The sequence below is a fragment of the Ambystoma mexicanum genome, chromosome 11, assembly GCF_040938575.1.
Source record: "Ambystoma mexicanum isolate Mex_15411 chromosome 11, UKY_AmexF1_1, whole genome shotgun sequence".
NCBI lineage: Eukaryota > Metazoa > Chordata > Amphibia > Caudata > Ambystomatidae > Ambystoma > Ambystoma mexicanum.
In genome coordinates this window covers 135,022,746-135,048,740 of record NC_090934.1, presented here as the reverse complement: position 1 = coordinate 135,048,740, position 25,995 = coordinate 135,022,746, and the positions used below count along the sequence as shown (strand labels likewise).

The following is a 25,995-nucleotide window of genomic DNA, read 5'->3' as shown; positions in this document are numbered from 1 at the left end:
GAGGGAGCTTTCTTACATGGAATTATAGGGAAGTTTTCCGATATCTTTAGGGAACTTTCTTACAGGCCGTGTCGGGAAGATTGCAGATATATCGAGGGAACTTCCTTACAGGCAGTGTAGGGAAGGTTTCAGAAGTCTTGAGGGAGCTTCTTTATAAGCAATGTAGGGAAGATCTAACATATTAAGATGGTGCTGGCTGGGAGACACATTAATAATAATAATAATATGCCATGTTTTTAGATGGTGCCTCATTCGAGATTTCACCTTCCCCTGGTGTAATAATAAGTGCTGTTATTGCCCTACTTAATGGCTCACAATGTATTACCCTCTGTATTACCCTCTGGAGAACAAAGGGCTGAATTGTCCCCACCAGTATTCGAAACTGCAATCTGCATGAAGACCCCATGTCAAAGGCGAGCCCTTAAAATCCCAGAACTATCCACCCAGACAGAAAAGTGCAGGTAGCTAGAAGTGCTTTTAGGCTTTCTGGAAAATATGCTGGTAGCTTGAAAAAATGTAGGAGGGGATCATGTTGGGAATGTTCCCGGCAGCATGGGAAATCCTGGAGGCAGGCCATCAAAGCACTCCATCATTGGACCGTTCAAAAAAAGACCAATGGCAGGCATTGAATTTGCATGTGAAAAGCACATTTATTGCTAAATCTGCAGTTAGCAATTTACGGTCTACTGATCTGCCCTGGCTTCTTTAAAATGTACCTTGGTCATACCAAAGCCATTTTAGCAGATACATATTTCTTTTCATGTACAGCCAGCATAATCCCTCATACATGTGATTCGAACTGCAAATCATTCATGCCATTAGTTCTCACTTTTTTCATTAATTATATTGTTTAATGCTACATTTTGATCAAAAAAGGGTATAAATGATAGAGGTGCTAAGTGGGGTAGGGAGAAGGGTGGGCACAAAGAAAAGTAAAACTGAAGCTTTCAGTAAACTTTGTTGTGGAAGAGAAGCCAGGGTGACGGGAAGTAGTGTGACAATGCGCCAGTCGAAAATTCTGAAAATTAGTACCCAGAGGGGCATGGCTTTGTCTTCCCAGCCAATGAGAAGGGTCAGAGCAGGGGCATTACCATAAGTGCTCCCACGCATCTACCGCCCCCGTTTTAACACAGATTTCTCTCTCTCCCGCTCCACACTTACCTGCTCCTTTCTCTTCCTGTGCTGGGAACAGTAATGTTACTGGCACGTCCTGTTCCCGATCCATGACACGCCACCATGCAAAGGGAGAAGAGACTATGTAGTCCCATCTCACCCTATCCATGCGAGCCATCTTTTTCTTTTTTCAGTTGCGAAAAACGCAACTGATAAATAAACGACACTTTTAGTAACCTGGTCTAATGGGCTGGGGTACTAATAGAAATAAGCCCCTCGCTGGGGGAGCATTACCGCTTTGGGAAATGCCCCAGGGCCTGCTGTAACTATGGGACCCGTGGGATTAGCTGAAGCGATAATGCTCCTCGGCTCGGGGCTTATTGCTTTATTAAAAACTCTCTGGCATTTACTGTTTCAGAAATGTTTGTCTGGCAGATGTAATCAAGTATCTCTCCAGTACTGAAATCTTGGCGCTGGCTCCCAGTGGCTGTGAGGATTAAGTTCAAAACCCTCTGCATCGTCCACAAGGCCTTCTGGGGCCAAGGGCCTCAATACCTTCAACTCACTCTTCCTAAATACCTTCCTTCTCAAGCTCTTTGCTCATCTGCCTCAACCTCCCTCAAGGTCAGTCGCTTCTCCAAGCAATGAGTTGGTGGTAGTTCTCTTTCTTCGGCTGGGGCCTCCCTCTGGAACATCCTCCCTGTCTCCCTGAAACTTGAGAATCATCTTCGGTTCCGGAAGCACATCAAAACCTTTCTCTTTGCTTCTGCTTTTTCTCCTCCTCTCCCTTGCTGACTTCCTGGCTGACACTGTAACTGCACTGGTTACCTGGCCACCCTCTGATCTCGGGCCCAGGTCCCACCCCTCACCTCCCCCCAGTCGTACTCCTGCACTGCTTTCCTGGCTACCCCCACACTTGGGGACTGTTTTTCTGTATCCCTACAGTCCCACCACCCGCACATGACCCACGATGTCGGCACTTAACCTTGCACTTGCCACCTGCTGGCCGTGCTTTTACTTATTGTTTGTTTATTTTCTTATCCCATGTACTGCACTGCCCTCTCCCCCTTTCGCACTTCTCCTCCTTCCCCCTTCCCATGCACTTGCGTGATCTGAATGACACCTGGGCTAGTAGGATTGTTGCCTGTCTTCCGTCTGTTCCCCCTCCCTTGCCTCGTCGTGCCTTGAAACACTTGTGTATAGGCACGTTAGAAATGCCATATCATATCATATCATGCTAAGCTTTTTAAAATTGCCCTTTTGCAGCAGTGGATACTTTCCAGAAAGAGGTTTGATCATTGGTAATGGGTTGCACACACGTGCAAATGAGGTGGTGGTGTCTGTGGAAGCAGCAGCGGCTAAAATCTCCTCTCTGGACACCCAGGACTTTCCGCATTTTTAATTTTGGCTGAAAGTTAACAAAGCAAACCAAAATAGTATTTGTTTTGGCTGAACATTGGCAAAGCCAGGTTAGCCAAAATATTACGCAAAAGCAAGGTGGGTCCTGGGAGTCCCTCTGCCAGACATTAGTCCCGGTTACGAGAGACTTGCCTAGAGTCTTTAGCTCACTATCTTTCACAGAGGAGAACTATCTAACACATATCAGTCTTTGTCCTGCCCTAGGGCAGTTCAGCACCGAAATGCTAGGCAATTCTCCTCTGAACAAGAGGGACTCCCAGGACCCCCCCTTGTTAATTTAGCCAAAATATTACTACTGTTTCTTGGTCTTTCGGATTTGGGAAAGAATTTGGCGTTGTTTGGTTTGCTGCCTTTTTCCTGCAGAGATCTCCTCTAATCAGGCTGATCTTGGCAAGGCGAGGTTGGGCAGATCCTAGATAAATGCTCCTGTCACTTCACTCATAACTAACTCTGGTACCTCACCACCCCAACTTCTATACTTTATAACAAGTGTACACTTGGGCTACACATTCAGGGTTGGCAGATTAGGATATTTCACACACATTATGGCTACAGAAAACTCACTTGTGCAAGAAAATGTGGCAGTGTACGTGTTTCCTGAGGGCTATTCTTACCTTACCACAGTTGTAGAACAAATATCTCTAGTCACTCTTAATGTTTATGGAGGAAGGGTAAAGCCCTCATTGGAGACATAGGGCCCCATTACGGGTTTGACGGTAGCCATGGCGCTATTGGGGGCATGGCTGCCTCCAAAACCGGGTCCGGGTTCCCTGAATGGGGAATTACCGGGCCATTCCGAGTTCGGAGGGCCCGGTAATTCCTCCCTCAGGGAACCCGGGCCCGGACCTTCCCCATTCCCATTCGAGCCCCCATAGGGCTCAATGGGAATGGGAGAGGGAGCTAACAAAGGGCCGATTACGACCGGCCCGTTGTTAGCTCCCTGGTCCCCTCGCGGGACCCGGTAAGGACGCCTGGTAAAACCAGGTAAAATCAGCCTGATTAGAGGAGATCTCTGCAGGAAAAAGGCAGCAAACCAAACAACGCCAAATTCTTTCCCAAATCCGAAAGACCACAAAACAGTAGTAATATTTTGGCTAAAAACCAGGCGTCCTTACCGGGTCCTGCGAGGGGACCTCATAATCAGGCGGGATGGGAATAACAGGTTGGCACCCATTAGCTGACCCTGTTAACCCATTCTGCCTGACTTGTAATGAGGCCCATAGGCCCTAATTACGGGTTTGGCGGAAACCGTGCCAGTAAAACCGGCAGGTAGCCGCTGGACCCGTAATGATTTACTGCCGCGTGACTTGCCGGAAACATTGGGGCATTACAGCCCCGATGTTACGGTAAGTCAGGTGCCGGTAAAATGTTGATCCCCATTCCCAGAGAGTCCCATTGGGATTGGGGACCACAGAAGCACCGGCACCGTTAACGACGTTAACAGTGACTGCAGGCGGGTGCCGTTCCGCCCGCCAGGTCTGACCCTGGCGGGTGGAACGGCACAAACCTGCAGACCCATAGTTTGCCGGTCCGGAATCAACAGTGCCAGTAAGCTTACCGGCACTGTTGTTTCCAGACCGGCACACTTGTAATGAGGCCCATAGAGGGTCATTATAAATTCCCCGGTATTCCGCTAGTAAATCCAGTGGGATACCGGGTAGCTACTGTACCATCTCCACCGACCGATATCCCGGTGTTACCAGGATATTATGGGTGACGGAGATGCCGGTAGCTCCCCATTACCTTGGCTTGCCCAAATCCCTGGCACTGTTAGTACTGGTGCCGGTGATTCAGGCATTTATCTGCCGGTAGGGGCCTGATCTACCAGTAGGTCAGGCCTACCATTAGACTTGGAGTTGGCCGGTCCAGAAAGGTGCCAATATATGTTGTTACCAGCAATTTATTTCCAAACTGGCCAACTCATAATGAGGGGCATAGAGCTTGGGGAGGTCCAGCGAAAAAGGGTGGAGTAGGCCGATTAGCCATTGAACAGAGAGGGTAGCGTCAAAGCTTCTATGGCTGGTCTCATGCTGGTATATGGCTGCCTCGAGGCATGAGATCATTAACTCATGGCAGAGCCTTTCTAGCAAATGGGTGTGTAGCGATGCTGAGTGGCAAGATGTTCACAGTCGTGGTGTGCGTGGAAGGAAATGTATTCACAAATAAACAGTGATGATGCTGGAACGTGCACCTTTTCACAAAGTGGGACTTAGGTCTTGTAAACAATTCTAGGCTTAAAGGCTTACTTTTAGAGATTACTGTGCATGTCTGGAGTTTGCAAATGTTTTCATGTCGAATGGATTGGATTAGTCAGTCATGACATTCGCTATACATTTTGGGACTTGTAATGCTTCATTTATACTTGTTCCAGATGCAAATAGAGAAGGGGGAATGGATGGGCTAACCACACCTGTACGAAGACACCTTGAGAGGTCTGCACATGTGATTGTTAAAATGGAGCTAAATGTAATTCTCAAATAATCATTAAAACTAGTTTAGTTAGGGCCTCATTAAAATGTGGGTGCAGTTTTTTGTGCAAATACCACTGGCAGTAAAAAAAAACAGAACACAGCTGGAGGTATTTAAAAAAGAAAAATCCAATTACTGAAATCTCCCTAGCGGGGAACAGAAGTAGAATTTCTGGAATACCACCAGTGGTAGTCCAGAAATACTACATGCTGTAATATTTTTTTTTTCCGTTCCTTTCCACTCACATATGCATTGTCATAAGGGATAGAACATTACAGTGGTTGTTCACACAGTTACAGCACATTTTATTTAAAAGGTACAAATGGTTAATTTGTGATTTTATTATGCATTACATGTGAAAAGGTTTTGAGACAGTAGGCATTGGAGATGGCCACTTTCTTAACACCTTCCATGTATAGCCCTCCAACTGCTGATGGGTTCCAGGTCATTTTGTCTTTAGAGGCGATAGGATGACTATTAATAGCATCAAAAGAGAATTCCATCCAAACCACTCAATCAGACTCTCTTGCTTAGGGTAATACGAAAGATAATTTCCCTTGGGTACGGCCGAACCCTTAACTATATCATCTAATGGAATATAGCTAGGGTCTTTGGTTTTCAGTGGTGGTTGTGTCAATTTCTGTGGTGTTTTTCCAGTGTTTTCACAACATTTTAAATCAGTGTATATCAGTGTTTATATGGTTCTTTAGGAAAATAATAGAGCACTACAGTTTATATAAAAAACAAGCATTTATTAACATACTAGAAATATGCGATATACAACGTTCTTAATGGACAGGCTATTGAGGCAACAGTCTCTCAAAAGGGGTAACCAACACCCTTCTGCTAAGAAAGCCGGAATCAGGGGTTCATGAGACGCTGCCCCCCTGGAACAGATGTAGGCCATTTTGTGTACAGACGATGCCCTTTATCAATATGCAGTGCATGTTCTATGATGCATGAGGGCCTGAGTGACAAAGGAAATGAAGGGCCTTTCATTTGCATATGTATTAACATCATTGCATGTAGTGAAATCACTGAATATTATGTTACAGGAAATGGCATGAGGCTTGGATACTTGATGGTATAACACAAGGAATTGTCAGGAGTACACCAAAAAGCAAACACAATTTGTGATGTGCAATATTTGTTATGCTATGTTGATTTGCACCATGCACAGCTGGCATTTGTATGGTCTCCAAGCGCTCTATGAATTTATGAAGCAATATAATGAGTGGGACATTTTGTGTCTAGAGTACAATGTGGACAGAATCACTTATACTTTTCACAAATAGGTCCCAGTGAGATAAAATGATTTGACTAAGAACACACACTTCAGTTAATTGGTGGTGCAGGGATTTGTACCCAGTCTGAAACATAGAATTCTGACCACATAGGTCAGTTGGCTCTAGTTGGTAGAAAGATGCGCTTATGTCTTTCAACAATACTCTATGCACAAATCATAATAAACGATTCAGTCAAACATATACACTCTTGTAGAAATATGTTAAGCAAAAATGGGATAGTTGTAGCTTTGTTTTCCACATCTTGTATAGAAGCCTGAATGTATAAGAATGCAAAGCAGCACGAGTCTAAATAATGACTTGAGTCTTGTAAATGTACTTTCAAGACATAGGTGCAACAAAATGTGTTGATGAGGTTACCTGGTTTAGTCACAGGTTTAAACAAGGTTTCAAGTGGAGACTAGGGAGGGCTAAAGTGCACCGGAGTAAGAAGGGCCTTAAAAGTGTAGCAGTACTGTGCAACAATGTACCCTGTCACGACTCATTAGACACCCACATCCACTCCCATGTTTCTTGCCTTATCTCAATATGTTTGCAGGCCCAGAAGCAAAGAGATTGGGAGCATTAATGCAGATACTGTAAATGCAATGATGCATTGTTTTTATTTCTAAAAGAAAAAAAATATTTGTTAGTGGTTGGCGCTGTTTAGAAGTGTGGCATATTTCAGGGCATTTTTCCTTTTTGGGGGCCAAGTGAATGCATGGTCGTATAAATGGTTAAAAGCTGGCTACAATTTCTCAAAACAGCACCTGTCCACTAGCAAATATCTAATTTTACAAAAAAAAAGGATGTAACAGAGATGTTGCAGTGCCTGTCTTTATTCCAACAATTCATATATTGAAATAGCCACAGGCAGCCTGGGGGCACAAATACATATGCTGCAAAATCTATGTTCTACTACTGTTTAGATAAAGAAAAGTATTTGTCACTAGTCAGGGGCTATTTTAAGATACATTTAGTTTTGGGGATGCATGAATTCATGGTAAAGTCCCAAGATTGGCTGCAATTGCTCAAAGTAGCACTGGCCCACTGACAAAAACTTTCTTTTACAAATAACATATTTTTGGTATGTGTGCATGTCTTATTCAAACTCTACATTAGAGGGAGGTGGGAAAAGAGGGCCTGTGGGCACAAACAGCGACACAGAAAATCCCATGTAAAACCACTTTTTATAAATATTTGTCAGTCATTTTGGCTTATTTTAAGATGGTAATCAGCCGCCACAAAAATGGCTCAAATGTGTTGCTAATTTCTCAAAATAGCCCCCGACCACTACTAAATATATATCCATTTTATTTTACAAAAAATAAAAATGTAACATAGAATGTGCAGTGTTTTTGAATACGGTCAGGGGACAGGAGAGGAGGCAATGGGAGAAACAGGACAGGCATACTGTGGGAGGTGGAGTTGGGGCCCTTCTGCTATTGTATGCCAAAGTTCCTCCCATCCTTGCTCACACCAAGGCACCACTGGGAATGAACAAAGTGTTTTTCACTTTTAAAGAAGAAGGCACCTTTTCTCCTGGTGGAGTTTTTCCAGGGTTTATCGGCTTCAGCTGAAAACCGAAATGCCTAAATCTGGGTCTAGAGCTAAGTTCCATCACCCTGAAATACTGGCAATCCTTCTAAAGTATGACGTCATTTTGCTTCAAGAGATCCAGACCTGTAGTGAAATTGAACTAGACTTTGCACCCTTCCAGATTCTAAAAAGACTTGTGTTTGCTACTGTGGAGGTCTCGCCATTTTGGTGAAGTCCACCCCAGCTCCAGCTGCTGAAGCCATCTCACCGGTTCTACGAAGACTTGCTGAATATATCATACCCAACCACAGTTTTGGTGAATTTTATTTTACTGACTTTTCACTTTTTGTATTCCAAAATGCATGGGAGACCTCTGCAACCCCCCTTATTACCCCAACCACCCACCCCATATACATTACCAAAATTATCATCTGCATTTTTCGTCAAAAGTAGGAATTAAAAATTGGTAAAAATGCATTTGGCGTAACCGTAGGTCACCAAAAGTGTGCTAGACTATCTAGACCCCTTCTGAATGTATACAATTCATGAAGTTTGCAGACGGCAAGAGGGTCCCGGCTGTTTATTTGGGTAACCTTTCATAACAAGCATTTAAAAGCCAATCCAAATAAACCTCTAAAGGATCTAAAAGAAATTATAGATGTATTAGCTAATCCAATCAAGAAGTCCCGGATTGGTACATATAAGGGGGAGGATTTAGCATACATGCATGGACCTAACCCATCTATTCCATGAGAATGAGGATCTAATTCTTAACATTCCACCTCCCGAGGTGCCAGATTCCAGAATGTGTTTGAGAGGCTTGAAAAATATACACTTGCCTACAGGATTGGAGTATGCGATCAGTGGACGGGCGACATGATAGCGACAGACCCGGGAAATTCACTTCCCTCAACCACGTGGGTAAATCTACTATAGGTTATTTTGCCTTTCGGTCTCCAGGTACTGTAAATACAATGTTACATTGGAGGTCATTACAACCCCGGCGTTAAGGGTTAACGATGGCGTTAACCCTTAACGCCGGATTCCCACTTTAACGCCTGCGGCGTAATTAGCACCTTCCCCACTCCCATTATGCCCTATGGGGCAAAAATGGGAATGGGGAAGGGAAAATGGGAAATGGGGATTTACCGCCCCACTCACCTTGGAATGGGGCGGTAAATCCGCCATCCACCATGGTGTAAACGTAGTTTACACCATGGTGGTAAAGTTGGTGCACTTAGCACCAAGGTTGTAATGACCGCCATTGTTTGTTTTTTTTTGTAAAAGAAAAAAGTGTTTGTTAGTGGTTGGCGCTGTTTAGAAGTGTGGCGAATTTCAGGGCCTTTTTTGTATTTTTGGGGCCAATTGAATTTGTGGCCGTATAAATGGTTAAAGGTTGGCTACAATTTATCAAAACAGCACCTATCCACTGCCAAATATTTTATTTGACAAAAAAAGGATGCAACAGAGATGGATCCATTCATTTAATGGACTTTAGAGGGACTGAACACCTATTTGGGAACCATTTTGCTATCTCACAGAGTATCTTGGCTCTTATGGAGCCCTGATTCTGCTATTCTACCGCACACTAATAAAGTGTTATTTGAAAATCCCAAGAGACTTGTTAGATGGAAGGAAAATAAGGAGCCTGCAATGCAAGAGGAGATGATCAGATTGCATTCTCCTCTTTTGATGGATATAATAGGCCCATGAATTCCATCCAGTTTGGTAATGATAACCTACTCGATAGTTATGCCCAAAATATCTCGTCAGTTTTACAGACGTGAGAAACGTCTTGGTTTGATAATTGTCGCAAGGCAAAAAAAGAATTTACTATCTGCCAAACGTCCACTTACTCCACTAGGGCTGACATTGTAATGGAACGTAAAGAATACAAAAATGTCGTAGCTACCAGGAAAGTATCTCTGGGCCAGAAATCCTGGGAGGATTGATTACTGACTAATGGGCTGAAGAATACTGGAACCTTTTGGCAATTAGTAAATGATAGCCCTGACCATCTGATGACTCACAACAAAAGGGGCGGTAAATGTACCGGAGTCTGCTTGCGGGGACCATTTCAGCACCCTTTATAAGGCAAGGGCAGTGGACCAACTACCTCTGTGCTGTCAGAAAGTCTATCATGTTCAAGATTACACTAGCTTTGAATAAACTAGCAATGGGTGAAAGTCCTAGACCAGATGGAATCCCGGTTGACTAGTTTAGAAATATATAAGAATGTTTGGCCCCACTTTGAACGGTCTGCTTGAATACCTTTTTTAAAGCTTAACAGCTATCATGAGTCCTGGAAGTCCGTTATTATTTATTCAATGTACATAAAGGCCCCTAGAGATCTATTATGTTCCCATTATGTGCCCATTTCACAGTTTAAGCTTGGAAGAGTCATCCTGGCCAGGCCAAACCTCAAGCCTGGATTATTAAAGAAAACATTATTTCTGAATTTTGGATTCATAGAGGGACTGAGCACTAATGAGCAGGCCTTAAACCTATACTTGGCGGAGGCCAACTCAATATGGGTGAAGGAGAGGATCTACCTTGTATTTATGGATCTCAAAACAGCATTCAATAAAGTTAATAGAAAGAAACTATGGGATTTTGGAAGACATTATTTCCCAGAGGATTTAGCTCACATTCTTAGCATGATCTATCAAAATTCTAGAGCATGTGTGTGTAGTGGAGGAGATGGCAAATGCACAACACGGCTCCTGGTGGAAACAGGGATGTGTTCTGGTCCCCATACGGTTTTCACTTTGTCAATAAATATATGGACAATTCAGTGGAACTGAAAGCAGATGTCCCCCAATTTGGAAAGAGGTCTATTGCCATTTTGGCCTATGCGGGTGACACTGTTTTGTTAGCCAGAACAACTTGAGCCATACAAACAATAATTAATCTCTACACCGATTTGAGGAATGATCTAGAGCTAGTAATTAATCTAGTAATTAATGTTTCCAAATCGGCACGGATGATATGTCAAACAAATTTGCATAAAAGTTTGGTTGGGCCTTCACCTTCCTTTTTTCTAAAGGGTGCCAGGTTGCCTTTGACCACAACATATAACTATCTTGACATGAACTTTACACCGTCCATGCTGAGCGTCAAGCACTGTATCAAACAACTGAACAGCATGACACCGGCTAGACGTGTGGTATTTTTTTTCGCCAGTGCCCATTAATCTCACCCTATTGACTTAATGTTGAAGATATACTCGATCAAAGCCAAAGCCATAGTTAAATATAGCATGGGGATATGAGGCTTTACTATTTTTGCCCAATTATAAGTAGAGGAAAATAAGTTCCTAAAACAGTTACTGGGTTTAGCAATCTCTGCTGCAAATTTTGCAACACATCAGGAGTTGGCCGTGCCTTATTTGATAGACAAACCTTCACTCAAGACAATGTCCCTTTGGTTGCGAATATGGTCCAATGACAGAGCTGTATTGACCCAATATATTGTAAATCATCTTTTGTCCTCAGAAAATAATATTTTGGCTATTCCATGGCTCAGGCAAACAAAAAGATTATCCCATTCGATTAATGCAATCTCAATTTTCACTAATCCTATTACTGTTAATATTCAAGCAGCCAGGATTTATAAAATGAGATTAGCAGAGCATTTGGCCCTGCAGAGGGGAACATATTGAGTTAATGAAACCTAATTGTTTGCATGACATTGTTTCGGTTAACTCCTCCAAAATGTATATTGGTTATTTCAAACATTGTAGAGAATGCTCTCTTATAACGAGAGCCAGTTCAGCACTCCCCCTTTGAGAGCAATATCTAGCAAATGGACAGTTCCCCAGCCAATTTCTATCAGCTGTAAACTTTGTCAGCAAAGGTCTGAAGATTTTCAGCACTTTTTCTTTTTCTGTCCTGCTTATGCTAAAATGCCACAGGCAGACTTTGATTCCTCTATTGCAAAATTATAATTTCAAGCAATGTAGACCACCAAGTTCTTTATTTTAATAGCCAAACTCCCACTGATCTCTTTGACCTTGCTTTACTACTTGAGGGTAGCACTTAAAATTATGAAAAAGCTTCTTTTAAACATGCACATTGAGTCGGACTAAATTAGGAGGGGTTTCCTGGCTTGCTAATTGATTTCTTTTTGTAAAGTGTAGGTCACTCTGATTAAATTGCGGTTACTTGCTATTATTTATTATAGTGCAGGAATCAATGCTGGGAGTTGGACATGCCAATTGGGATGAACTTTTATGAAGATACCAGTTCAATCCTTATTTTTGTCTTCTTATTTGCGGTTTTAATAATTGTTTTTATCTATTGTGTAACAATATTATGTGTTTGTTTTTCAGTACTATTCGTCAAATGCTGTTGTGGTTTTATGAAATGTTGCTGTGATTGTATGGTATGTTTACCCAAATAAATATTTGATGTAAGAAACCCCAGTTAGTTTTACTGTATCGATTGGAAGCGATCATACTTCCCTTCTGATAGTATGAAAATAAAACTGTAAACAGTTTTGGGGACATTTAACAATGCTGCCATGTGTTATAGGTGCAGCCATAGGATCATAAATGTTTTACAGCAATGATGACTTATGCTGTGGGCACTAGATTCATGAATGTGTTTTGCGATGAGAACTTTGCCATACGTTGTAGGCGCAGCATCAAGAAAAATTTCAGTGGCAATGCTGGCATATATTGTGGGCTCTGGTATCATGAAAATGTTGTAAATGGCTCCTGAGCACATTTAGTGATCTGGCATCTATTGGATGTTTTCATGTGGTACTCTTCTGAACCCACTGTAAAGTGTATAGCTTTTTATCAATTTTTACTCACACTGTGCAGCAAAATGCATCATTTCTGTCCATTATTTAGAACATATTCTTGTGGGGAATCCTCCAGAACCCACAACATTACTTAGTGGTCCCTTGTGCTCGTTCAACGGAAATATGAATGGCACTATTCTGAAAATCCAGGTGCCACTGACTAATTTATTTATTTGGATTTATAAAGCGCCCAGCGGCCCTGGGGCATCGTGGCGCTGTTAAAAGAATAATTTAGATTGCTAGTGACTCACACCTCTGTCACCAAAAGCTGCCTCTGCCACTCTGTGGGTAGGGCATTACAGTTTAAATTGTGTGCACCCTAAGACATGGCTGCTGATAGAATGAGCATCTGAAGCACACCGAACACGCTCCCCAAATATTCCAATGGTGGAGACATTGGATGGTGGAATGCTGCTGAAAGACCTTCACAAATCCTGTTGATTTCCAGGCTTTTTTTAAGTTTGCACATTTGCCTTCACTCTCTTACCAAGGCATGAACTAATCATAGACAGGAGGGTATTGTACAAAATGACCTACTCCCAAAAGTTCGACCCCCAAAAGTTCAAATCCCAATTTTCCGCATATATATGTGGGGGGGGGGGGGGTAAAGTGAATAAAACATGTATACGGATAAGGTGGAGGGCTGTTGGGGGGTCTCCCCCCACATATATATTTGTGGAAAATTGAAAACAAAATTGAAAAAAAATAGACTTTTGGTAGTCGAACTTTTTGATTCGGTAAAATCACGTAGATCCGACAGGAAGTGGTAGTAACTTCGGGAGGTGGTAACACTGAAGGAAGACATGATAGAGGAACTTGTGTCTCCAACGCCAACTTCTGTGCATATTTTAGGTGGCTCACCAACAGGTCAATGAAGTATACAAAAAGTGAAAACGGCCCTGGTATGAGTGGAGATATTTAGTGGTAGCCAGCCGAGGGTACGGGACCAAGGAAAGGTTGCATTTAGCTTGTCTATGAGATATAGCCTACGAAAGTAGCAGCCCACTCATGGAAGCCTTATACGCATCCTATACCGAGCTGGACAGATAGCTTGGTGAGATGAGTGTCCTGTGATGATCTTAATCTTCTTTCTGCAGGTCGAATGTTTGATATCCGACATGGGCAACACAGCTGTTTATTCTACTGATGTTGATGAACTCAGACCCATTAAACAGAGTAACCATCATGCAAGAACTATGGTAGCAGGTGCTATGCCGAAACATGGCAATTAGATGCTTAGTATCCTGTAGGATTAAGCATGAAGATAACCTATAGGTTTCTTATTAGAATGTTCGATAATTTATTTGATAAGGTTCCTTTACTTTCCTATAAGAAACCATTCAAATTTCGACATTGAAAGCCCTCATTGTTTTGTCACTGAGTATGTCCGCAGTGTCTTACATTGAGTGGTCATCATCCCCATGATGGGCATTGCTTCCCATTTGAAGATCCACTGTGTATCTGTATGGACAGTAATTCCTTGAATGATGCTGTGTTCTTTGAATCTAGCTTCTGAGACCTATAGGTCAGACCTTACAGCGTCTCTGCTTGCTATTCGACTGAATTAAGGTCAGGGTTCCAATTTCCCACTCTAGACACCACTATGAACCTTTACAGTTACCCCAAAACTTTTTACAACACAGGGAAATTAATCAGCTGCAGTCCTTGCAGGCTATCGTTAACCTCAATAACAGTCGGCCTTTAAAAAATGAAATTGCGCATGGCGGGACCAATTAAGGTAATTGGCAATCTTGAACAGAGAAACTGCATTTCCACCTCCTGTGACATTATAGGTCTAGATACAAAATGAACATCAGAGATTGACCTCAGCAGACATTTTGCATATTTTCTGAAATTAAAAGGAACATTTTGAATATGAAAACTGGCACCAGTATTAGGATCCAGAGCCAAGAAAAAGCTTATTTTTGCGATTTAAGGTTCCAGGGAGTATCAGTATTTGAAAACACAATATGTTTTAAGACTCACTTGTCGATGATGTACTTGATGTTCTCATGAATGGTGTTGTCATTGCGGCCCTTGTATGGCTGTAAGTGGAAGGCAACCTTCAAAAGAGAAGAAACCAAGACATGAATGTAAGAAACGTTTGATATTTTGTATATAGCGTGAGTGAGAATATTCACAGCTCATTTGTGTATCATTTGAATTTCTCCTCATGACAAACAGTGTATTCCTTGTTGAACAACAATCAATGAAGTTGTTTTGGTGGGCCAGTCAAACATGGAAGAAAAATCCCAACTGCTAGTGCATATGTGACCACACGAGGTGGGGATGGGTTAGAGCAGGGGTCTGCAACTTGCAGCTCCACACATGTTTTGGACTAGCTCTCCCCCATTGACTATGCTGGCAAGGGCTGATGGGAGTGGTTTATGTGCAAATGCCCCCAGGAAAATGTAGTCAAGTGATTAAGCAGTGATTAAGCATCAAACATTAGTTCTTAAATATGCCGGCATTCAATACAAGCAATGCAAAATATGAGCATGTTGCCAGTAGTAAGGTCTCCTAAAAAGCTATATTTAAATACACAAAGGTACAGGGCTGTAACCCTAACAATGGCCCAAACCGCTAATAAAACCCCCCACAATCACCCTAACTGCATTCCTAAACCTTACCATAACTCTAAATACAACCCTTATTCCAACCTGAACCCTTACCTTAGGCGAACCCCTCAGCGTGCTAAAGCATTTTATTTGCATGTGACTCGATACAAAACACCAATAAATAGAAAATATCTCCAACCCCATCACCAACTCACGACAAATTCCATAACCCTCAACCTAACCAAAACCCTTGCTCTAATCCTAACCATAGCCTTACCCCAACCACAACTCTAATACGTACCCCAATGCTCTACCATCATCCCTAGGTTTATCCTACACTAACATTGCCAGCCTTCTACATCCTCCCTGTCCCTTTATCACGTACCCAAGCCATTATTCAATTAGCTCTAGCCTTACCATAACCTCTTCTATAACACTTACCCTGACACTTAATCTACCCTAACCACACCCCAACTTCAGCAGTTCTACCACCACCACCCTGAACCTAATCCTTGCCCTCATTCTAACCAGAATCTTTACTGTAGCCCTAACCACTATCTTAACCCTGATCCCTATTCGAACCGTAAACCAGGCAATCACAAGCCCACTAAACCCTCCTTAACGTTAACACTTACCCTACCAGCACTGCATTTTGTTGGTTACTTTTCAACTGCATGTTTTGACTAGTTTTTGCTTTGTGACTTTTTCACTGCAGAGGTATTTTTACTGTGATTTTTCACTGACTAAATTTTTGTTGGCAAAATGTTCACTGGACATCAATGGGAGTTGTAGTGGAAAACACCAGGTAGCCAAAGGTTCCAGATCCTCCTGGATTAGGGTGTCACAGCATCAATGTGGTGGAAGGCATTGGCACCTGGCACTGCCTTTGTTTCTGTGCCTTTCACCATCCGGATGCAGTGGGTTAAGAGAACACGCATCTTCATGGTGGAGATCAGCATCAGCATGCCAGCTTTCATTACTCATTCCTTCTATGGACTGGGTCTGCTTTTTCTCAGTGCAGGAAAGCTGGCAGTCTGCAGAAATCAATACAGTTTGCTGGGCATAGAATACCAGATTTTACAAACCGGTGTGAGGATTGGCTGCATGGTGCTGGCCCTCTGGTGGTTAGTTCTGCAGTTCCTCTTTCTCCCCTCCTGCTCCTTTTCCCTCCTTTCCCCTTCTGGCCACCCATCATCTCATTGCCGTTGTCTGGTGAGGGGATCTTCCATCATGGCCGCTGTGCATGGCTTCGGATGATCAGCTGTTCTTCTGTTGTCGTCGAGGAGGAGGAGGCCTGCCATGATTGCGTGGCCGTCTTAACATCATGCCTGCCAGCGTCGGAACCGACAGGCGATCGCTGGCTCCTCGAAGGGCCTCATCAAGAGCCAGGGCTCTCCCTGTCTGGCCCTGTCCGGGCCTGGATGACCTTGGGCCTTCCACATCCTCGGTGTCCTAGCCGCCATCTTCTATCCTGTGGGCTCACTTCCTTGCCCATTCCCATTCTCAATATCATGCCCCCTATCCTCTCCCTCATTCTTCTTTCTCCCTGCTGCACTGATCAACAACATCAGTGATGCTTGTCCTGCTGCCTCACCCATCCTGTTGCTGCTCATGCCATCTAACTGGTGCAAGCCTAGTTTAATAGAGCCACGGTGGTGCGGAAATACATTGAAAGAAAAAATGCTTTTAAATGTGGCTACAATTTGAAGCGATGTCGAAGATTTCATCTGTTGGACAGTGCATGCCCTTTCTGCTGCTTTTCAACGTTTTGTGCCTTTTATCTTAGGCACTTTCAGCCTCTGCCTTATTGTTTGTGGCCTTCTAACATGGCCGCTTTATTTTTCACCTGACTTTGCTGACTGTTACCCCTTCCCATTGGACGCACTTGGCTTGTTAAGCCAATCCGAGCAACCGGGAGTCGGGAGCCAGCCATTACACCAAAGGCCCAACAACGAAAAGACCCCTGTTTTGCTCCCTGTCCACTACCAGAATGCTACTTGTGGTACTTTCTTATGGCCACTTCACCTGAACTTCCACTTTTGCTGCTACGTCACTGTATTAAGAAATCCAGACTTCCATAACACACCTCAATAATTATGGGTTAACTCCCTCCTTCGGACATGCTTCTACCCTCTTTTGTCTCCGTTTTCCGTCTTTGCTTGTCTCCCTTGTTGGCACTTCTGATTGCACTGCGTTTTTGAACCCACTGCTAGCATCTGTTTCCAGTTGCCATTCAATTCTGGCAGTTTGTTATGCCTTTAGCTTAGTTCAAACCCAGCTGTTTTTCATGCATTTAGCTTAGTTCACTTCCGGCTGTGTTTTTATGCAAAACTTGTGTCATTTGCGCTGCCCCCCGTTTTATGGTTGTGATCTGTTTGCCTGTCTGTTTTCCTGTTTGCCTGCCCCTCACCCCCTGCATGCCTCTTCTTCTTCTCTCACCACACTCCCTGGGGTTCATTCCATACCTGGCGGTTGCCAGTGCCGTTAACCCCCTACCGCCCTATTACGAGGTCCCTTAGTGGGTCCCACCAGAGCCAGCTGATTTTACCAGCCGCCCTTAGCGGGACCCGTTAAGGGACAATGGAGCTAATAACGGGCCCACAATTTCGGCCCGTTATTAGCTCCTTCCCCATTCCCATTGAGCCCTATGGGGGCTCAAATGGGAATGGGGAATGGTTTTCGAAATGGAGACTTACCGGGTCCGCATAGGTTGGAATGTCCCGGTAAGTCCCCATTCCGACACCACGGACCCGGACCCGAGTTTGGAGGCAGCCATGGTGCTAATAGCACCATGGCTGCCTCCAAACTCGGAATGACCCCTCTGTCTTTCCGCCTTACCCTCCTCTAACTATCTTTCTCCTTTCCCCCTTTCCCTTTCTATATAATTGCACTTACTCTATCTGAAATGTCACCTGACCTACTACGATAGTAGCTGTCTGTCTTCCCCCTTTGTTCTTCCACCCTCCTGCACTATCTGAAATGTCGCCAAGCCTAGTACCATAGTCGCTTGTTTTGTCGTTCTCCTCGTCCCCTGCCCTCCCTGTACCTCTTGTTAATTCTCCGGCTCTACCAGAAATGTTGTCAAGCCTAGTATGTTAGTTGCTTGTCTGTCTCATCTCCTACCCCACTCCCCTCCTTATTTTGTTCATAGCTCTTACCCTATCCGAAATGTCATCTGACCTACTACGATAGTAGGTGTCTGTCTACTTCCCTCCCTCCTTGTTCTTCCTCCGACTCGAGCACTATCTGAAATGTTGTCAGGCCTAGTTTGATAGTCGCTTGTTTTGTTCCTCTCCTGATCCCTCTCTGCCCCCACTCTGCACCTCTCTTCAATTCTCCAGCTCTAACAGAAATGTCGTCAGGCTTAGTATGTTAGTTGCTTGTCTGTCTCAGCCCCTCCCCTCCTCCTCATCTTTGTCATAGCGCTTGCACTATCTGAAATGTCCTCAGTCCTAGAATGATAGTTATTTCACATTCTAAATGTCTCAAGGCCTTGTAAGAATGCTCATTGTATTTTCCCTTGTTCCCTCCCTAGCGTTGAAGCACTTTGAAACATATTGTGTATAGGCACTATATAAATCAATTAATCAGAGAATCCTCCCCGCGCTTACTAGAATAGGGCAGATGGCGAAGAAGGTGCCCTTTCTATAATTAGGTTGTAAGTGTAATGATGACATTTGGGCCCCCTGCTTCTGTAATAGGTGTGCCTTCAGCGAAGCTAGGAAATTAGCAGAAACCTCTAATTGATACCAACAATAAGTCTGATTTCTTTCCGTTTTTTTAGGCTTTGATTGTCAAACAAGCGCTGCCTGCCTGCAGCAAAAAACTGTTTCATGTGTGGGAGGGAAAACGTTTTCCTCCTGCTTCTCCAAAACCAAAAAGCACCAGCATCGGCTCTTTTTCTCTGGGTACCATTTCCACCCTCTTCATCCAGCTCAAAACTTCTCTCCAGAATCGCTGGACCACACTACAGGACCACCACATATGCCAATCGTCTGCCCTCTCCCAACATTTCCTCCAACAATAGGGATGCACCAATGGAACATGCTAGAAAGCTTCTCTGAATCATACTGCCATTTGCGCAAGTGTTTAATGCTGTGCAACTTATACTGACAAGCTATAGATGTCTTATGTGCTTTCGCGCATAATTTGCCCCACAGCCCCTCATCCAGTTCCATCCCCAAATCCGTTCCCATTTACCCCTGAGCCACTCTGTTCCCTGCACCCTGGCGAAGACCAAGGCAGTATAGATCCCAGAGATCAGTCCACTAGGGGAGGCATGTGAAATTAGTATCCTTTCAATATGGGTCAATTCCCTATGAAAGCTATTCCCCCATTTTCCAGTTGTCATAACACCATTCAACTGTAGGTAAAGGAAGACTGACAATTTTCCGATCCCTAGGCACTCTTCGGGTTGCTGAATAGTAACAATTGTACCTCTCTTCCACAATTGCCCAGCCCATTCAAGCCCCACCTCGAACCACTGTTGAAACATCCACGGAATCCAGGAAGTCTTCTTTGATCAGTGGGGCCCATGTGTAACTCAGCGGAGAGGGCCAGGATGTAACCCCTCGCAAACCCTTCTGACTTTGCCCAACGTCCCAAATCATCCCCAGTATGGGGTGGGCCAACGCCCCCCTTTGCAAGAACTTCTGCAGTACCCATAGCCACTCACCCACAGTGATTAGTCTCAACCAATAATTTTCCAGAAATACCCATTGTTTAGTTGTGCCATTCCTAATATGACCAACCAAGGACATCATTTGATATACCCTATCGTAACCATCCTAGCCCGGGAGCCTGACTCCGCTCCAATTTTTGGGGAGGATCAGTGATTTATAGGCAATACTTTGTTTCCTTCCCTGCCACAAGAAACGTACAAGTCTCATCTTGGATTCCCTCAAAAACAATCCCTGGAGCCATGACTGGCAACATTTGGAACACAAATAGGATCCTCTGCATTATTCATTTTGAGAGTGTTGTCTACCCATTGCAGATCTTCTGAAACCTTTGCTAGTAACGGTGGAAAGTACGCCTCGACCAAGCCTTCTAACATCTTAGTCACCATTACCCTAAGGTATCTAAAGCTAAATCTCTGAGCAAAGAGGTGCAACTCCTGCATGCCCTCCTCAAACCCTCTATTGAAGGGAACAATTTTGATTGAGAGAGAGACGTATTGCGCTATTACAAAGAGAGCCAGTGGTATGGAAACCAGGGGGTCTGTCCGGTACAGCGAAGCACCGTCCACATACATGCCGTGCTTAAATTCCCTGTCTCCTACCCTTATACTCCCAATCCTTCTGTTCCCCTGAATGTTTTCTATCAGCGGTTCCAAGAAGAACACAACAAGCAAGGGAGAAAGGGGGAAAATCTGCCTCATGCCCCTGCATATATTGAACTGCCCAGACTTTATCCCTACCGCCCTCGCCATCAGATAATTGTGTACAGGCCCGTACACCATTGAGAATCTGTTCTCCAAAACCATATTTTAACAAGACCTCCCACAGAAACACCCAGTACACCCGATCAAAGGCCTTTTTGGCATCAAGGACCAGCAGTACCGAATTGCCACCTTTACCTTTGGATAACTCCAAAAGGTTGAGTGTTTTCCTCAATGTGTCCACTCCCTGCCTCCCTGGGATAAAGCCCACCTGATCTATGTGCACCAATATCGGCATAAGGCCCACAAATCTGGCTACCACCATCTTGGCGAAGATCTTTGCATCCACATTTAAAAGGGATATCGGTCTATAGGATGCACACTCACAGGGATCCCTCCGTCTTTGTATATCACCACAATCAACACTTGCCAGAACAAGGGCAGAGCCTTCCCCTTATCCAAAATGAAGTTAAACAATTTGGACAAATGAGGCTCGACTGCCCATGCATATTTTTTATAAAACCCAATCGTGAAACCATTCCCTACCGGGGCCTTGCCTGCTGGTATTCCCTTAATTCCCTTATGCCCCCAATACCCCCTGCTGCGTGATCTGAGAATTTAACCTCAACCTCTCATCTGGAGTCAGCCCAGGGAGTGGGAACCCATCAAGGCATTTCTTCAATTTCTCTACCGTTCCCCATCCATCCTCATCGTATAGCCTACTATAGAAGTGTGCAAAGTAGTCGGCAACACCTTTGGGGGTAGAGGATACAGTTCTATCCTAATCCAGCACCTCATCTACGCACCTAGACGCCGTCTGGGCTCGAAGGTGTGCTGCCAGCATGGAAACTACTTTTTTCCCTTTCTCATAAAGCTGCTGCTTCAAGAAGCAAAGATTCCTAACCGTCTCCAACAATGCCAAGAATTCAGTTCCTGCCCCTTCTGTCATAGCACAACAAGCGTATCGTGGATGTTGGCCCTCCACCCAGTACGACCATTTCCAACAACTCTATATCCTTCCTTGTTCGATCAAGGCCCACTCCCTCCTGTATACGCAGACTCCTGCCTCTCATTTGCAGTTTCCCAGACCTTGCCAGCATCAAACTCCACCATGTCATTCCACGTAAAAATTCCCTTAATTCCACCACCAGCCCGTTACCAAAAACCTGGTCTTCTCATAGAGTATTATTACACCTCCACAAAGAATCCCTCTGGTACAAACCTTCCACAAGTGAATCAACCTAAGTGGGTTCTATTCATAAATTCAATCTTGGGTCAAACCTGTGTAGTCTAATCATACTGAGATCCCTTAGCCTTAGATGTTAATGGCTATTGCGTATTTTGAATTTGTAGATTCCCAACTTGTACAAGTTTCTGTCCCATTAGCACAACAATGTGGGACATCCTTTAGGGGTGTGCAGTATCTTGTGTCGATTCTATTCAAGATGAAACTGTACTACTAAACCTGCTCTTCTTGTAAAGACGATGTACCCTGTTGATAAAAGGGAGGCACTGTGTTACTCCCTCATGTTACAGTCCTAATCCATTAATTAAACTAGCTGTATAACCCTTATCCCCATAAGGGTGAAGAGCATGCTATAAATTTACATACCTCTCTGGCTCGAGGGTTCAATATCCTGGAGTCTTCTCTAACCTTGATTGATTATCGTAACGGCAACAATTCCAATTACTATAGAAATTGATGCCCTATTTCCTCTATCTTCTCTCCTAGTATACCACACGTATTGACATTAGACTCATATAGGCCAGATATATATTATTAACATATCCTGGTAACTTGAGAAAAAAAGTCTTACCATATTGTTAGGAACATATGGTCAAAGTGTCACTCCATCCAAACATGGTGTTTTCCTATTTCTCAAAAAGATTTTTACTTCTCCAAGAAGTTGTCTGTTCCCTAAAAGATATAATTATAGAGAAAACTCCCCTTAGTGGTATGTCCACTTACTGAATTTTAGGCCAGTGTGCTTATTGTATTGAAAGCATACACTTACTTGTCAAACAGTATACAGGAGGAAGTTTCCAAGGCACCCGGCCGTATGGTAAGTTGTATTTTTCAGAACTCAGGCACTCCCCAACTGGAGTTGTCCTCTACCTTCTAATTGGCTGTAAAATGACAAAACCTCATGAGGCCAGCTGGTCTGTAAACCAAGAGGAGGCTAAGAAGTACTTATTTAGTAAAATACTCACTGAGTAGGTCTATAAATGGCCAGTAATTCGATCCGGGGTATGCCTCCAACCAACTCAGTTTTGAAATTAGTATCCCGGGATTGCTCGTGGGGGACGTAATGACATCATCACGCCGCGGGCCGACGTCTAGGCCGCGTCGCGCGATGGCGTCATCACGTCCACACACGCGCAAGGATTATGGGTAATGTAGTGCGGTCAACAGAGCACTATCCGTGTGTATCATAAGATAAATCAAATAATGTCGGCTCTCGCCCTATACTAGAGGCTGTCCTGACTTCAGTTCAGAATGTGTATTTAAATCAGCTGCAGCACTCATTCTGAGAGGGAATCCATCTCCTTATAGTGGACTCTATGCACAGTCATTATATTCAATTAGAAAAAAAATGCAGAAGTAGGGATTCTCTCCTGCATATTACAAAAATGGGGAGTCTCCCTTGAATATTTCAAAGATATTCCAAATATATTCATTGGACACATACTTCATTTAAAAGATATTCCAAATATATTCATTGGACACATACCTCATTTAAAAGATATTCCAAATATATTCATTGGACACATACCTCATTTAAAAGATATTCCAAAAATATTCATTGGACACATACTTCATTAGTACATTTTTTGAAAGGCCTTGGCATTGCATATACAACCAAAGTTTTTATGTCAATTAAAGATGTGTTCCTGTGTTCTAAGCCAACTAAACATACATATAAGTGTATTTTAAACGTATTTTGAACATCCGCAGGCCAGTTATAAACAGATCTTGTTCATGATTACATCTCAAACGTGTCAATGTGCAGTTGGTATAGATTTACATGGGTGTTCTGGCTCTTGCATAATTCCATTAACCCCAAGGTCCTGCTTCCAACAGCGATGATTGAGTATCACAGGTTGCCTAGGCATTGTGCCATTCCACCCCTTCATTTAAACAGTGAATATGGGTTTTGGACAGAAAATTCAATTTCTGTTCTAATTGAAGTAACTTTCTGTTGATCAATTCCTGTGATTCCCCTTTTATTTGTTTCAGGATCACCCATTCAAATTCATTACTAGTATGTTTCTTTTCCATAAAATGTTTAACCATTGGTGCTTGTTCAATTCCATTCCTAATGCAACTTCTATGCTCGATCATCCTTATTTTACATTTTCTGTTTGTTTTTCCTATGTATATACGTTGACAGGGACATTTGATTAAGTAAATAACATTACTCGTTTCACAATTTGTATGCTCCTTGATTTTCCACATTTTGCCAAAACCCAAATCTACAGTCATGGTTTTTCTAGTTTGCGTGCACATTGTACAATTGCCACAGGGATGATGTCCTGATACTGGTGGGAGTCCCCATAGATTAGTTGGCATACTTTCTTCCTGTTCTTCACATCATTTCTCATGACTAAATTATGCACAGTAGTGCTTTTTTTTAAAGCTACAATAGGGTTCCCAATTTCTTTGGTCATAATTTTCTTCCAATTTCGGTGAATAATACTCTTGATCTTATACGAGAGATTACTAAATGTGTTTACAAAAACCAAGGGTGTCTCTTTTGTTTCTCCATCTCTGCGTATTTGTTGGTTTAAAAGAGCTTCACGATTATTGTTAAATGCTCTCTTAGCAGCTTTTTTAACTAGAGGGATGGGATATCCTTTTTGAGCCAATTTATCAATAAGAGTATTGGCTCCATTTTCGTAGGAGGCATTGGTACTGCTGTTTTTCTTTAACTGGAGAAATTGCCGAAAGGGCAGATTGTTTTTCACGTGCTGCACATGGTGGCTGTTATAGTGCAATAAAGCATTTCTGTTTCCTTAGTGTAAGGTTTGACCAACAACAACCCTTGATCATGATATATACAGATATCTAAATATTGTATCTGTTCATTACTGATATTACTAGTAAACTTTAGATATCTGTTCTGTTGGTTCAACCATTGTACAAACCGCTGGGATTCCTCTTCGCTCCCTTTCCAAATGACAAACACGTCATCTATGTAACGTAACCAACATAGAATATTCTCTTGGAATGGATTAAGGTTAGAGTACACTATTGTTTCTTCAAACATATTGACATACAAATTAGCCACATTTGGTGCCATTGCCGCCCCCATGGCCGTACCCTCTATCTGTTTATAGAACTGACCCATAAATTGAAAAAAGTTGTTAGTAAGGGCCATTTCTGTGCACCATTTTATAAAAGAGTTGGAGACTGGATGTTGATCTTCTCTATTTAGTAGGGTCTCTTCTACTACCTCTATTGTTGCCAATTGGGGTATATTGGTATACAGCGCTTGTATATCCAAACACATTAACAAATTCACATTGGGGTCAAAATTATTGCCTTCGATCCCATTGATGGCATCTGTGGTGTCCTTAATATAACTTTTCATATTAGGAATAAAAGGTCTCAAGTAGAGGTCCACAAACTTAGAGAGGGGTTCAAGGAGAAAATTCACACCCGAAACAATGGGTCTACCCAGAGGTTTCTCCAGATTTTTGTGGATTTTGGGGAGAATGTAAAATACAGCGATTCTCCCATTCTCTGATTAAATACTCCCCCCCTCCTGTTTGCTGATCATATCTTGTTCAACTGCTTTAGTCCCCTGGTCTTTGATTTTGCTAATAAGGTAATTGCTGGGATCTTTGTCTAGCTTTCGATAGTGATTAGTATCAGAGAGGAGATTTAGACATTCTTCAATATAATTACTTCTATTCAAAACCACTATTGTGCCACCCTTGTCAGCTTGTCGAATAACAATTTTCTCATTTGCACCCAAACTTTTCAGAACATGTTATTCTGCTCTACTAAGATTGGAATGGTGTGGTATTCCTTGGGTTTGAGTTTCCCCTCATTCATCTGCGCATGTGTCCAGTGTTCCTTTTGCTCGCCTGCCTCTGTATTTTTTCCGTGCGAAATGCATGGTTTTTACGTTTTCTGATTCACTTTATTGGGGACAACATGGGTTAACAAACATCAGTGTTACTCACTGTAGTCTGACTTTCCGCGCCGACGCGGGGTTTCTCCGCGGCTTGGCGTTTCTACAAACAAACCCCTTTTTTTACATAGCCGCTCCTGTAGCTCAAGAGCAGCGCCCGACGAGTCTGCCAAGGGCTGGGCTGCCTGCCATCCAATCAGTGTTGTTGAATCGGGAGGCACGCCGGCCCCAACCAATCCAGCACATTCTTAGACGGGACCCAATAGCAGGCGGCCTTTCAGACCAACTCC

General features: G+C 43.2%; 1 protein-coding gene across 2 annotated transcripts in view; it reads right to left on the bottom strand.

Moving 5' to 3' along the window:
* Nucleotides 1-25,995, bottom strand: part of MANEAL (mannosidase endo-alpha like) — a 304,451-nt gene that overhangs the window by 48,842 nt on the left and 229,614 nt on the right. For both annotated transcript variants that reach the window (XM_069622654.1, XM_069622655.1), the window contains exon 4: nt 14,616-14,692. In XM_069622654.1, coding sequence (XP_069478755.1) covers nt 14,616-14,692 — 77 coding nt within the window. The remainder of the gene's footprint in view (nt 1-14,615; nt 14,693-25,995) is intronic.